This window comes from Calonectris borealis, chromosome 1 (genome assembly GCF_964195595.1).
Source record: "Calonectris borealis chromosome 1, bCalBor7.hap1.2, whole genome shotgun sequence".
NCBI lineage: Eukaryota > Metazoa > Chordata > Aves > Procellariiformes > Procellariidae > Calonectris > Calonectris borealis.
The window spans coordinates 76,951,066-76,966,375 of record NC_134312.1 but is presented as its reverse complement, the minus strand read 5'-3'; the positions used below and the strand labels follow the sequence as shown (position 1 = coordinate 76,966,375).

At 42.6% G+C, this 15,310-nt stretch overlaps 2 protein-coding genes across 5 annotated transcripts in view; one reads left to right on the top strand and one right to left on the bottom strand.

Moving 5' to 3' along the window:
* Positions 1-3,063, top strand: part of TTLL12 (tubulin tyrosine ligase like 12) — a 31,609-nt gene extending 28,546 nt beyond the window's left edge. For all 3 annotated transcript variants that reach the window (XM_075161733.1, XM_075161753.1, XM_075161742.1), the window contains one exon: positions 690-3,063. In XM_075161733.1, the coding sequence (XP_075017834.1) occupies positions 690-841 (152 nt within the window). In that variant the 3' untranslated portion in view covers positions 842-3,063. The remainder of the gene's footprint in view (positions 1-689) is intronic.
* Positions 2,986-15,292, bottom strand: TSPO (translocator protein). 2 transcript variants are annotated; one of them, XM_075161781.1, is made up of 4 exons: positions 15,220-15,292; positions 8,023-8,223; positions 4,644-4,782; positions 2,986-3,761 (listed from the first exon to the last, which is right to left on the bottom strand). In XM_075161781.1, the coding sequence occupies exons 2-4, from the start codon at positions 8,208-8,210 to the stop codon at positions 3,585-3,587; spliced, it is 504 nt and encodes a 167-aa protein (XP_075017882.1). In that variant the 5' UTR covers positions 8,211-8,223; positions 15,220-15,292; the 3' UTR covers positions 2,986-3,584. The 2 variants fall into 2 exon arrangements, with proteins under 2 accessions (XP_075017882.1, XP_075017887.1); XM_075161786.1 differs by lacking the exon at positions 15,220-15,292 and adding an exon at positions 11,821-12,894.
* Positions 15,293-15,310: the final 18 nt, after the last annotated feature.

The following is a 15,310-nucleotide window of genomic DNA, read 5'->3' as shown; positions in this document are numbered from 1 at the left end:
AAGTCACGGCTGTGGTGCTATAGGCCGCTTGTGGACAAATAGGTTAGTTGCTTCTGTGCAGAGCAGAGTGTGGTTTACCTATGCATCAGAAGCTTGTACCCTCACTTATGATCTCAACACCAAACAGGAAATAAAATCCTTTGTTTCTCTTTGCACAGAATGCATTTGATTCTGAACTGTACTGATGAAGTTTTAAGAGAAAATTAAACTACTTCTAGGAGTGAGATGAAGTGGCAGGTGGGAGTGGCTGGGGTGTAAAGGAACAGGACTGCTAGAACTAGAAAGGTGTATATCTAAGAGCTTTAAGGAAGGAAGGTTTGTACTGAAATGTGAAAGGAGAAGCAGAGTTTTCTGGAAGACGTTTCAGACTGTCAAGCAAGACCGCTGTATCAGGGAGATCCTATTAAATCACTGCAAATTCTCATTCTAAATGAGGCATTGGGTTAGCACAGTGATTGCAGAATCTGTTGGACAATTGTGCTCTGGATAATGATGGTAGAACAGACCTCCATCCCTCCAAAAAAAAAAAACCCCACTGAAATAAAAACACCTTACTGGCTTGCCAGCTTGGGTCATAAAAGATGGCTTTCTCCAGTCATTTTCTATAATCTCTGGCTTAAAGATAGGTAGCGATTCAGGATCTCTATGGAGCTTGTATTAAGAGGCAATGTTTGTGTTCCCCTTTACAGGAAAAAAAATGATGCAGCCTCAGATCCTGGAGGTGAACTTTAATCCTGACTGTGATAGAGCCTGCAAATACCACCCTACCTTTTTTAATGATGTCTTCAGCACCCTATTTCTGGATGAAACAGACAGCTGCCATGTGACATGCATTGTCTAGCCACAGGAGGCTTGACTCTATTAATTTCCTTCACAGATATGCTTAACAGCAAGATTTATATTTCAGTTCTATGAGCTGCTGATGCAACTATTTTCCTATACTGGTAACCCAGGAAAAAAAGTAATCTCAGAAGAATATGCGTATACCATAATCATTGATAATCATTTTGTCTGCATTTTCCTTGTCTTGCTTAGTTCTATAAATCATCGGTTTGCGTGGACCAAATATCTTGTTTATTGAATATGGGAGACCTCAAAGTAGGACAGTAACTGGAGCAATTGACTTGTTTCTCAGGTAGCCTGATTGCTTGCTTGCTGGGAAACATTGCACAAGTTCCTCATGTCAACATTAAAACTATAATTTACTGAATCATGTTCGTCTATCTTTCTTATCTATCCATCTGTTATACAAAGATGTAAAATGTTCTGATGGGAAAATAATATGGTATTTCAGTGCAATGAACTAGTAGGGTAATGAGATGAAAGATTTGATGCCTTTCCCATTTTTCTTATTTAAAGAAAGGCAAACAAACCCCACAACATTTAGGAACCCTATACTCATCCTTAGCTTGCCCCTTAAAGATTTGTGAGAAGTGGTCAGGCAGGAAGTGAGAAGGATGCAATGTCTAGAGCAGCACGGGAATGCAGAAGAAGCCTGAAGGAATGAAAGGGATCTGGGAAATTCTGCTAGAAGCCCAAGCAGTCTTCGGACTTCAAAGTTTAGGGCCTAAGATACAGGTATTTGGGAATGAGGTGTCAGTTTGAAATTAATCATTCCTAATCTCTCCTCCCTTCTCAAATCAGGGTAACTGGCTGAAATTTAGCAATTTTAGGCTGTATTTATGTTGCTTTATATGTATGTACAAGCTGCAAAAATTCTGCTCTCTGTCATGAAGTCTATGTGGGTAGTATTTGTTTTAAGCTAGTTGCAGCAATCAGGATCTACTTGAGAGTGAAGTACAGTTACAAAATTGAAGCAAGGTTTAGAACATTTATACAAGCTTTGCAAACATGCAGCATGTTATCCCTCCTGATCAGGAAGGGAGAGGGATATTTTAGGCTATTTCAGGCTGGTATGCAGAAACCTACTTCTTTCCACTGAGTGGAACCTAGGCTGGAGAAAGAAACCATCTATGTCTTAGGAAAATTCAGTCCCTGCACAGGTGGGGCAGAAGGGAGAGCTGGATTGCACAGCCAGAAGTGCTGCTGACAGCCATATCAGTTGCCTGTTATGAGTCAGAAATTTTTTGGACTCCTTATTTAAACGTGATTAAAGAAACGTGGTGAAGTGCTTAACATAGATGGTGTGACTACTTCCAATGCAGGGAAAAAGTTTGTCTGTGATACAGAATATAGTAACGGGTGCTTGAGACTGGATATAAGGGGACATGCAGTGCTGCTCAGCAGATGTATTTGTCACTTGTAGGAGAGCAAAAGGCACTTTCTGCCTTCAAAGTACCTGAAAACATGTAACAAAGTGTTTGGGGATATAGAGTAAGGGGGAAGGTTTCCCTCATCACAAAGGGAAAAGTGATGTCACACTTAGCAAACCAGGAGAATGACTTTAAAAGAGTAGTAAGGTTTGTGCAGTGGGACCACAAGCTGTGGGCAAAAAGTCTGTTGCTATGCTCTTAGACAAAAGAAATGTTTTTATCTTACAGGAAGCAACTGGTTGAACTAAGCATCCCAGATCTTACTATGTCAGCTACCATAACCCTGAGGAGGAGAAACCCTTGTTTCTATTTCTAAGCAGCTAAAGTGGGAAGGTGCAGGTAGGAGACACTAGTAGCTATGGTGTACGTAGTGCCCTGCTGGGCAACAGACCCACCCATGGCCTGGCTGCCAGCTCCACTGTCAAGGTCTAGTGGTGAACTGGCATCACACTGAGGGTCCAGGTGGAGTATGTTAGTGCTGTTTGGCCAGTGCTGCTGGTGATGCCTCAGCGCTGTGTGCAGGGGGCTGCTGAATATTTGGATCCTTTCGGTTTCTGTCCAGGTGCTCTGAATTTCCTGTTTTGTCTTGCCCATTGCAATGGTGAGGAGAAGAGATGAAGGGGCTATCTTTGAGGCTATAACATCCTGTTGCCTTCAGTATTTTTCTGCTCAAAACCATTTAAAAACAATAAAAACAGAGGAACAAGGTTAGTAAGTTTACATGTAGTTTAATGCATTTAGCTGACACTAGATTGTACAGTGCTTCAAAGTCGGAAGGCACAAACTGTGGGGGGAAAAAAAAAATCTCGTCTTAAATATTTCCAGAGTACAATGACCAGAAGATAAATATCTGGCAACTGTAGTTGGACACGTCATAGCACTGAAGCACTGTGTCTAGTGGTAAACATGAAAGATTCAGGCCACAGTCATGCCTGTCACTGTGAGCAGCAGCTTTCTGGAAGCTGTGTTAATATATGGCTGGATTTCTTCCTCTGAACATAATGAAGTTGCAGTTCATGCTTCTTTCTGGTAATAGTTAAAATGCTGTTGTCATATAAAATGTAATGCTATAACATAGAAAACTAGTACTTTTCAGTCAGCACTATCGGCTGATTGAATTTGTTTGCTATAAAACTCAGTCAGGCATACACCCCTTTGCCTTGCCTAGTAAAGACATACTTGTTTTAAACAAGTACTGCTTTGTGAACTTGTAATTAGCAAACTGATATATAAGTAGTTCAGCTAAAAATAAGGCCATAATTTTATTTAGAAAATTCTTGGGGAAAAAAAATCTTTTTGGCTGAAAAACGTTTATTCAGATTGTTTCTTGTTGCGATTGTCATTCCAGATACGGTAATTGAGTGCAGAAGCCATGGTTAGCCAAGCTAAATAAGGAATCATCAAATAAGCTGCTGTTTTGTTGATGTTATACCAGGAAGCAGTTGTAGCTGTTGCTGTACCAGTTGTGAGCAGGAGAGTCACCAACCCCTGAAACACAGGAAGGTGGTTAGTGCTGTTTTTACTTGTTGCATTTTCTTGACTAGACAGTCTTTGTGTGGCTCTTTCCACTTAGCTCTGGCACTTGTTGGATCCCTCTGTGAGTTAATTCCTTCTCAGAAAATCAGCAAAAAGAGAGAATTTCTGCTGAGTTATGAGTTGAATTGACTCATAAAACGATACAACAGTCACAAGAAAGGACATTGCAGCTGGGAGCAGGAGAGGGAGAATAAAATCCCCCTCACCCATACCCTCTTTTTCTGATAGCAGGAAGTGCTACACTGACTTACAAACTCAGTATGACTTTGAGCCAGTCACTTAGCTAAATAAACTTACCCAGTCTTTTCATGTCATAGATGCTGCCTGAAGAGTTGAATCAATGATGGATTGCAAAGTCTTCCACTATTACAGCATTGCATATATATTTAGAGAACCAGGCAAATATTTTTTATTTTTATTATTATTTTTCAGGCAAGCTGTTTCTATTCAGACTGCAGAAAATTAGTCTTGTCTAAAATGGGTGCTGATTACCTGAGTAATGTTATGATAAGCTTCTTATCACTGCAGTTTGCCAGATACCTAGGAATTTTAGTGAGGCATAAATGTTTACATTTTCTAGTCACACAAAGCTCTTATCAAAGGGTGGCAGAAAGAGCTTCTTGAAATCTAAATATTTAAGGGTATTGTGGATATGTAAATTCTCTCAGGTGGCTGCTGGGATGCATGAAGGAGAATTTTAGAAAACTTCTGCAAGCCATATTCTGTATTCAGGCTTATTTTCAGGGAGAAAAGATTATGACACAAAACTTTTGTCTTAGCACCTTGCAAATGACAGCAGAAGCCTATGATTAAGAAACTTACTCTTCCACTTACCCATCCCATTTTGTGAGCTCCAAAAAATATTGGAGTCCATGCCCAGTTTAATGCCAGCTGTCCTGCATAGAGCCCCAGGGGAACCACCGACTTTTCATTGAAGCCCCCCAATTCCTTCCACACCAAGTAGGAACCATATCTGGAGAAAGCAAATGTAAGGTGTAATTCAGTACTTTGGTTTGAAAGCAACCACACATTCTTGATCAAGTGAAATTACTACAGTGCTAGGGTCTAAATTCATTTGGAAAAGTAGATATCCAGGTACTACTTGGCAGAATAACTGACTGCACAGGGTTGATCACCTACTGCAGATAGCCATATGGAGAAAGAAAAATTCCCTATCCTGCCAGAGTTCTCACTTCTAGGTGCAGAGGAGCAGATGACCTACTGCGTTTCAGTCTTAAAAGAGAAAATTGTGTTGAAATGGAAGCAAGTCTAAGGGTGGAAGGGTAAAAGGTAAGTCTCTAAATAGTGAAGAAGCTGTTAATTTTGGTACTGGGAGTTGGTGCTTTAAAAATAAATTTAAAAAAAACCCCAACCCACTAACTTTTTAAGTGGATGAAGTGGATATAGGAGAAGTAGGAATTGAGTGGCATCCCAAAGCACAGGTGAATATGGGGATGGATGGTGTTAGAGCAGGAGGAACACTATAGTCACTTTTTAGAAGGAAGGGGACGAAGATGGGGAGAACAAAGATTTTAGGAGTTCTGTGGAAAGAATTAACCACAAGGAGCATCCAGTACCCTTCCTGCCTGCAGGATCCTGGCTACTGAAAGATCTTCCAAAAATATTTTGAAGATTTTGAACAGATCTTCTTAATGCCACAGAGAAACAGTTCACTGGAGGGATCCCAAAATGTAAGCTGCTAAAGACAGAAATTCTCAGGATTTGGAGATTTACTAATGTAAGGTTTATTTTTGCACTGAAAGAGCCTGATTAGAACAGGGAGCATTCATCAGATAAGACTATTTCTTTTGTTCTTGTTTGACTTTCCCTTTAGACATTATCTAGATTTCAATCCAGATAACTGCACAGCCATTCCAAGTGACTACAGAAGAATCCCGTCGATAAAATGCCAGCATCTGGAATTATACCCTTGTTTCAGAATTAGACACATCTGGTCTGTGCCCTATGCTGGACAGCAGGGGCTCACGTGTTTCTGCTGGCAGTGGAGCAAAGATGGAGACCAACTTGTAAGCATTATTTTTTTAGGAAGAGACAAACATCCATAGGAGTAATTGCAAAGAGTTTGTCTTCATTTGTAGGTCATACAAGAAGGATTTTTTTTTTTTCTGTTTAACCCAGTTAGTGACCCAAGCTTGCTTCTTGGCCATTACTTTCATAAGCACTGAACAATGCAGCTTTGATATCTTGGCAGTTTGATTGCAGAGAGTATTAAAAAAAAGAAAGGGGGGCAGGGTAAGCATTAGAAACGTAAAGTTTATCTTCGTAAAAGGCATCAGGACCCAAATCTGTTCCTAAGTGATTTACAGGGCCACAGTGTGGACTTACAGTTCTTTGTACATCTAACTTTGACTTCAGACCAAGATCATGATGTACAAATCCGCTAGGAAGCTAAATGTCAAGAAAGGCATGTAAGGTTATTAAATCTTGCTTTTAGTTATTTCTTGCTTTTAATATATTCAAGAGATTCTAAAGGAATGAGATGTCTTGATCATTCAAGGAATGTGTGCACATGATGGATTACAGAGGAAAAGGCCTGGTAATAAATATGATCTTTTCACTGAGCTAGATGTAGAGTACATAACCGGGTCCATCCACCTCTAAATGTACTGATTCTGATATCATCAAAGTAAGTGATAAGCTGTCACAATTTGGATTTTTAAAATATTTAACTTGGTATCCAGGTTTATGATGAGGAATCCAGAAAAAGGGTTACAAATTGTGCAGTCAACTTGAAGGAAGCCCTTCATGGGAAAGCCATTCAGCTCGTCTCTGATAAAAGGCAATTTTTTTATTCATAGGACAGTAATGATTCAAATGCCAACTCTTGGAATATACAAGAGTAGAGAGCAATTTTTAAAAGTACACTCTGTAAGAGGAGAAAGAAAAGAGAATACTGATGGGAAAGGAGGGACAGTACACGAGGCTATAAAAATTACAAAGCTTTTCTGGAAAGAAAATGAAACCAAAATGAGAGAATGCGTGAGAGCCAATTTAACATTCAGATACAGTTTCAGACATTGCATCATTGTATTTTGCAACAGGTGGTGTGGTATTTAAGATAACCTGCAGGATGACTATGTAATGTTAACTTGGAAAAGATTTGGTCTCTTTGAAACTTTATATAGTTAAGCCAGTGCTATATACAAACTACAAATCACTTAAAATGTGCTGTCATGATGGAAGAAATGGGAGGGGTAAGCCATAAAAGGCATATTGTAGCCTAAAAACGATTACTGTTGGATTAACAACAATGTGTATTTGATAGCTAGGAAAAAACATGCTGAATCTTGGTATGTAGCTATTTCTTAATGACCAAGTGCAGAAGAGACACAAAGCATCACTTTGTGCTTGGGGGCTACACTGACCGCTGTTGGGGCTTTAGGAGCAGAGTGCTACCTCCCCTATGGCACAGCTCACCAGAGTTAACATAAAAGCACGTTATGTTGGGTGGACAGCTTCTAGAGCAGTCTGTGAGGAGTATCAAAACTACCCAAACAATCTTCTGAGACAACCTACCTTTATAATTACTTTTGCTACATCTTATTTTGGCAGCTGTTCCTTTTAATACAGTATTATTAAACTTCTAAGGTTCCTGGGGGAATGGTATTTAGCCTTCTGATTCCTTGTTCATTTGACAGTAACTGCTGTGCTGTCAAGTATTTTAAACTAGTTAAATGAGGAGATGGTTTCAAACATTTACAGTTTAACAGCCTGGCACTTTTATTTGAAAGGACATGTATGTTTTGATTTTGGTTTCTTTTAACTGACCTCTGTTAGAACAGTTCTATCCTAATTCTCCCCCCTGCGCCCCCCCCCCCCCCCGTTTTTTTGTGTTGGTTTTTTTTTTTAATTTTTCTAAAACTACTGAAGAACATACATAGAAGAAATCCCAGTGCTGCCTTGCTCCATTGCTGCCAGCTTGGCAGGTCTTCCCCTCAGAATGAATGAGAAAAGCAAATTAATGGCAGCTTTTCAAACTCCTGCTTTTGATGTGGATACTTGTGCATGCAAAATGTCCTATCAAACCCACACACAACTCCCAAACATGTTTCTACCTGTTAAACAGGCAGCTTGACACAATTCTTTACAAACATAGAGCCACAGGAATACAACAATAGTTCTCTGGTCCAGCGTTATACAATAAGCAACTTTGAGATCAGGTAAGTGCCTTAATACAATGTGAAAAACATACCCTATAGATGTATAGAGAGTTCCCCAAACAGGAGCAAACACCCAGTTAGGTGGACACCAGGATGGCTTCTGTAGAGATTCATACCACACTGGGATTTCCTTTTTGGTTATCTTGCTTCCTAAAAATCCTCCTGCGTGGGGCAGGAGTGTGAAACCCACTGCTGGGGCCCAGGCTGGTACCACTTCCATTGAGACAGTGAATCTGAAACAAACCCAAACATGCTGATTGGCAGAGCAATTTTAAAATGAAACTACAAAAATTTTCCATTTTTGGCAGATTTTAAAAATATATCTGTGTAGGATCTCATCCACAGCTTAGTCTTGTCACTGAGCTGCAGCTGAAATTAATGGATCTTGTACCGGGTTCACTGGACTATACTCACCCCCATAAAGGAACCTCTCAATCATTTACATTGAGGGGGGGAAGTGAGGCCTTTACTTCCCTCTTAGCTTTGTGCACTAAGATTACTGAATTTTACCTACATAAATATCCTCACCCATAAGTATGCCAGAGGAATAAAGCAGTTTGATATTATATGAACTCCACTTGGAAAAGAAAAAAAAAAAAACAAAACAACCCAGTAAGTGTACATTTCTGTATTCACCAAAAGGTCCATTCACTCAATGGAATGGCATAGTCAAGAATAAGAAAACAGTGTGTGCTTTCCTGTGCTGAAGCAAAATAATTTTATACTTTGTGTTGCATTTTTAGCCTCAAAAGGTTGCTAAAGATGCTCAATGGCTAGTAAGAGTGATGTGAATTAGTAGCAGACACTTGAAAAGCTGCCTTGGAAAATAAACACCAGGGAGGACAATGAGAAGGTAAGTACTTAAATGATGTTTTGCTAAACAAGGAAGGAGATCTTAGTGGATAAATGGGGAGTACACCTGTGGCTTCTTCATGAAGCACTCAATCAGTTGCAGCAATCACAGCTGCCAAGCCCATAAAGTGTATTGGATTAAATTTGCCTACACAAGTAAGACAAAGTAATGCCTTGCTCTGGTAGGCCACACTGCTTTAGTTAGAGTACAGGCAGCAGTAAAAAAAGTAAGCAAGTAAGCAGGGAAAAGCTTCATTGCAGATTTTCTGGCCAACAGCCAAATGCTACAGAAGAGCTGTGTTTAGCTTACTAAAATGTAAGCAGGTAAGAGGTATGATAAAAAAGGGCAGAACCGAAACATGTTATTTTTTTCAAATATACCCACGTAGGCAAGTACACCCAATTCCTGTTCATCTGTTATGCAGGAGGGGGAGACAGCAGGAAGGAATCATAAGAGAGATTGCAGCGGTGGGGAAAGAGCAGCTGTGGAAGCCCCAGGAGAAAAAATAAAGTTTTAGAGCAATGAGCATTTCAGAAGCTTGTCAAGAAAGGTGCCATGGTGACTTGGCTGTTGTCCTGGCCTATGTTTAAAAGTTTTTATTGCCATAGTTTTGACTGGTGGGATGAGGAGGCAGGGAGTGGGGAAGAGGAAATCCCACTTGTAACAGATGTGCTTAAACTGATAGGAAATGGCGCACAGATGACGTTGCATTGTCGCAGTTCTGCTGGTACAGTGGATTTCTGTTTTGAGAACAGGTATAAGCTTGGCCAGCAAGGGAGCTCTCTTGCATTATGGTTTCTGTCCCTGTTCTCCGGGGTCTGCCCATACAGTTACGCAGATTTAATGAAGAGATTTCAGTGGCTAGGACGACAAGCCAGATTGCATGGGATCAAGAAAAATCCTGGTGATAGAAGTAGAATTTTGAAGGCAAAACAGAGAGCGTGGAGGGACTAGTAAAGCATGCAGGATTAGAAAGTTTGTAAGGAGTAAACACGAAAGGACATGTAGGCTGCTGCGCTGTGGGCATGCCTCAGGGGAGAGACGTGGGAGGGCAATGAGTAGGAACGCACACAAAAAAGGCAGCAGACAAAGCAATACAACAGTCAAAGTCAAAAACAGAACAGAAGAATGAACCAGTGAAAGGAAAACTAAGCAGGGAAGAATTCAGAACTAGGGTTGGGGAGAAGTAGGAGAACGATGTGCTAGTCTGCTGGAATCAGTATCAATTAGGTCTTGGGTGGAGGATGGACAAGAAGGAAGGGAGGAAAAAATCTGCATAGCTCATTGCTGTAGTCATTGCTGCCATACTTCTTGCCTAATGGATTCTACTTGTTATTTACCAGGGAGCAACTTAAATGGAGCAAAGGAGTTAACGTGTTCTCCTACGCCTAGATCTGTATTGTTTCTTTCCTGAGGGAGCAGGCTGTCAGCTGCAGTATACATTAGTAGTCACCTGTACTGACAGCATGAAAGGCTCTGCTTTCACTGGGATGTGGAGGAATTGCTTATGTGCAGGAGCAACAAGGTGTAATGGGAACAAGAGCTCCAAGCGCAATGATTCTCTTTGGTTGCCTTCAGATAAGTAATTCCCAAAGGTTAAGTTATAAATTTAAAGTTACTAAGATCTCACTAATTCTTAACCCTGTCACTCTTGCTTTGCCTACAGAGAGAACACTAGGCTTAGTTCTTTACACATGCTGTGAAGTGCTGGTCATCTGTGCAGCTCCAGTGTGGCTGTCAGCTTTTTTTTTAAAGTGATAAGCAAGGACCCATAGGGGCTTATGCTTCGTTTGGATATAACAATATCAGGGTGGTTTCCTGCAGGTATTAAGCAACTGGACTTTGTCAGGGGTTCTGTCAGCTTCTCCCCAGGGAAGAAAGTCTGAAAGTGTTCTGCAAGCTGAAAGTGCTAAATGCTATCAAATTGGAAAAATACTGCTCTGCTGCAGTTATTAGTGAATAAATGATGTAGCTATGCGTCTGTCCCTCTGCACGTTGGAGGAAGAACGCTGAAATAATTCTTAAGTGACAAGAGAAAGAAAATCAGGCAGGCAAACAGAAATGGGGAAGGCACAAAGCAAAGAAACAGAGAAAGTGAAGCCGTGCATGAACAGGAAAGGGGAAGAAATTGAAGTAAAGAGAATGAACATACTGGCTTGAATTGAATGTTGGTGTCTAGTCTTTTGACTACTGTTACTACTAATTATATACTATGTTTTTCAATAGTATTTCTCAGGACTTCCCAAGCATGCCAGATACTCTCTTGCATAGTACCAAGGAGAAAGAAAAACGAAGCCATGCAGCAAGATCAGAATGTGCTGATAGGCTCGGCCTAGTAGACCACAGCTGGCCATCAGCAGTGGGAATTCCTGTATTTTAATTCCCAGGAAATGAAATACTAGTATCAATTTCCCATAAAAAGCAGTAACTAACTCAGAGAGCAGCACTAGTTGATTTTGGAAGAAGCCTTGTCCATCTTCCTCTGGTTACTTGGTGTATGTAGGGTCTTTAGTCAGAGAGTGAGTAAAAGGCAGGGATGCACTGGAGAGTTGGTGCATTTCGTCAGTGCTGTAGCATTTGTTTGGTTAGCTGTGCAGTACGAGATCTGTGCAGCCTTTACAGAATGCCCACTACAGTTTTTGAAAGTAATGTAATCGCAGAGTATAAAAAGGATTATAAACCCTGACTTCCTTTTAATGTGTAGCTGATAATCCTGAAATTACTTAGTGATAACTTACACAGCACAGGCTCGCTAACACAGCCCCTCTGGCTACATCTATGTTACACAACCTAGAAATAATTACTACTTTCCCAATCATATCCCAGCTCCACTTCATGGTGAGATCTGGTTGCACAATATTCTGTGGATGATATCTGCAGTGTGCCTAGCAGATACCTGCCTCTAAGAACCACCACAGTTGGAGATCTTTTCTCCCCATGCACACTTAACTTGTTTATTTCTGTTTCCACTTCTTACCTCTGCCCTCTGACATTTTCTTCATCATCATGCCCATTTCCTGTTTAGCTCTAGTCTGACTTCAGGCAGTTTCAGCCATTTTCAGAGGGCTGCAGCAGGCCGGTTGTATATTTTTACAAAAATATCTATTTTTCTAGATATTCAAAACATCCAACTTGCCCAAAGATGGTTCTAGCTACATAAAATAACAGGAGAAATAAAGCGGGGTGGGGGGAATAATACTGCAACTTGCTGCCTACTGGGCAGGTTGTTTCTCTGTGGTGGTGTAACATGCAGAAAATCAAAGAGAAGCTTTCCGTGTCCTCTTTCTGGAAAAAACATTGCGCACCCAAAAAAGCGATGGGGTGCACTATGGGGGGACTAGCTATCTCATAACAGAGGAGCTGGCTTGCTTCAGCCTGATGAAAAATGAACTAAAACACTTCTTTGCTTCGAGCAGGTCTCTGAAAGGCAGGTGGGTCCCTTCCCCTTCTCTGGGCACACCCCGGGAGAGCTCAGTGAGTGGGAAGGAGAAGGAAGGAAAGGACAACTACTTTCATTGCATTTTCTTACATCCCTGTTCTGATAAACCTGTAACTAATCGCTTTCTTGTGCAACTTAGTGCTGGCTACCCAATCACATGGGGCTTAAATTATAGCTATCGCATTAAAAACACAAAGGAAAATCTCTCAGCAGGGCTAAATCACCCATGGGGTTCTGGGGTTTCTAGTCCCTGCTGTTTTGAAGTAGATTGACAAAGCTGTGAACTTAACTGCTGAAGGGGGGGTCCCCACCAAGATACATGCTCTCCCTCTCATCCTCTACAGTATATTTTTTGAGGGCAGGTAAGGGTCTACCCCAGTCTGAGAGGCAGCATGCAAATTTTCCCCAGGGAAAAGGCTTCTTCCTGAGATAGCTGTCTGACGAATTAAGGGGTGCATACTTAACTTATATTGATAAACTGTTTATGTCTGTTGTGGCTTTAACTCCTGGAAAACCACAACACTAAAATCAAAGTTATATCACAGTCTGTGACACAGAATACAGCTACCACAAAAAGGCAGTCTCACCTTTGTTACCTAATCTCAAGTAATAGAGAACCTTAAAACAGTATATATTGCAAAATATAACTACAATATAAGTATCAAATACATAAGTGTATAGTATTTGCTTGTAATATGTATTTATAACAAAAAATAAAAATTATTGTATTTATTTGAGGATATAAAGCAAGGTGTACTCATCAGACAACAAATCTCACTGCCCACGTTACACTTCTTTTAAAATGGCAGAGCACAAGTTGTGCACATAAATCTATGATTTATTGAAGATTTACATACTGGGAACTGAAATGTACGCTAGAACAAAATCTTCCCAGGTGGTAATTTGCCATTTACTGCTCAATCTAATTTTCCCTGCGTATGTTTGTATGAAATCCTCTGCGCGCAGTGTACTACAAATTATCCCTTTGACTACGTTCCTTCCATACAGCTACCCAGCCTCCTGCTGTAGGTGGTTCTTCTTTGTCCACCCACTTGGAAAGTGTCATCCACATCTATTCTTTAAAAAGTTAAGTTTCTCCTGGATATTTCTAGTTTAAGTGCTACCTAGGCCTGACTCTTTTCAGCTTGCCAGGTATTCTTTTAACAGGGTAAAATGTAACAAGCGCTACATCCAAGGGATACTTTAACAGCATTGGGATGTTCATGAGGTGTCACCCCTGGTAAGTCTCAAGTGCTTTACAAGTGGTCTGCACCCTTTACAGCAAACCAAAGATAAAATGGTAATGCCACTGACAGAGGCGCATTGACAGCCGCAGCGCTACGACCTGGCTGCTGCGGTGGTTTGCAGGAACTGGACTCTGCCCTGGGCTTTGCCTCTGAAAGCATCAAACGTGAAGGTCACAACCATGAATCTTCCTAGGGCTTGACAGGTGTCTGGTAGGGTGAACTGTAATCCGGTGGCTTGCAAAAGGGGCGCCTCTTGCTGTCGGGGCTTGTGGGGCAGCTGGTAGCGAGGGAGCCTAGAAACTCTAGCGCACAAGCTAAAGGCAACAAGAGCAGCAGTTGCTCTCAGAGTTTTCACTGAGGTACTACCTCAGTTGGCCCAGCTGCTCACCTGCCACCCAGCGCCTCCTCTCAGCTTAGCACAGGAGGTATTGCCGCTTACGTTACGGTAGAGGCAGCCACAGAGTGGGACGTAGTCATATATGTCATATATAGCCTATATTACTGCCCATATATTTCAGCTAAGTTGGGAAGCTCACTGGCTTTTCCAGGTATTTTACCTTGGAGGCTGACAAAAATGGAGGAAGCCATCTTATGGAGTAACATAGGACAGAGATTAGAAAAGTGAGCAAAATCTGCTTACTGTGATCCTTTTGAATTGGCCCAAATAAAAAGTCAACGGAATTCCTTGCTATTCTGATCCATATTCCTTCTGCTGTAAACTGATACAATCTGTTTTACTAAACTGGTCTGTGAAAAAGTCTGACTCACTGCTTGATACTGTTTCATAACCTTAAGTGAAGCAAAACCATTGCACAACTGCAACTTTGGCATAGCAACTTTCCCTTTTTTTTGTTCAATAATCCTGCTACTGAATGCTCAAATTAGTAACATGCATTTTGTGCTGATTTATAAGCATTTCTTGGAAATTCAGAAAAAAAAAAAAATAACAGCCTGAAATAACCGTCACTCGAGTGCACAGAGTCACTGTGCATGGCGTGAGAAGGCAGAACTGCGGGTCCCCGTCAGACCAGAGGGGTAAGAAGGGCGGTACCTGCGGTGTGTCTACACCTGCGGTGCGCTCACTGTGTCTGACCGAGAGCTGCGAAGCCCTGCGCAGCTGGACAGCTGGGAACCACTGGGAAACTCATACGCAAAACCAAAATTAATAATAAGCTTCCTTGTTTAGTTCCCTTTTTAAAAAAAATAAAGCCCTTTCCACGCCAAACGCCGGCATGGAGAAGCAGTCATTTGCCTGACTAAATCCCCTCTGCCCGGGAGCTGCGGTACGGCGGCAGCGGGGGCCGATGCCCCCCGGGCGGTGTCCCCGTCCAGCGCCCGCGGCCCGTCCCCGTCCTGCCCGTGAGGGACCTGCTGTCGCCGGCTGCTTCGCGCTTGCCACCGGACGCCCTCCTCAAGCTCTTCCGCCAGCCCGCGCTCCCCCCAGCCCCGGGGGAGGCGAGGGCCGCCCGGGGGCGCGGTGGGGTCCCGGCGGCGGCACCGCTCTGGGAGCCACCGGGACCCACGCAGGGGCTGCCGGGGGCGAGGCGGGGCCGGGCGGCCCCGACGGGCCCCGGACCCGGCCGCAGCGGCCTCTCCGGCGGCTCTGCCGGGGCTGCGCCGCCCCCGCGGGCTCTCCCGCCCCGTCCCGCAGGCAGAGCCGCGCGGGGGGCGCAGGGCAGCCCCGGGTTACCTCCGCTCCCGCGCTGCCGCCGCCCGTCGCGCCTCCTCTGCCGTGAGGCGGCGGCGCCCGCCCCCAGGGCCGGCTGGGCCCCTCCCGCCGC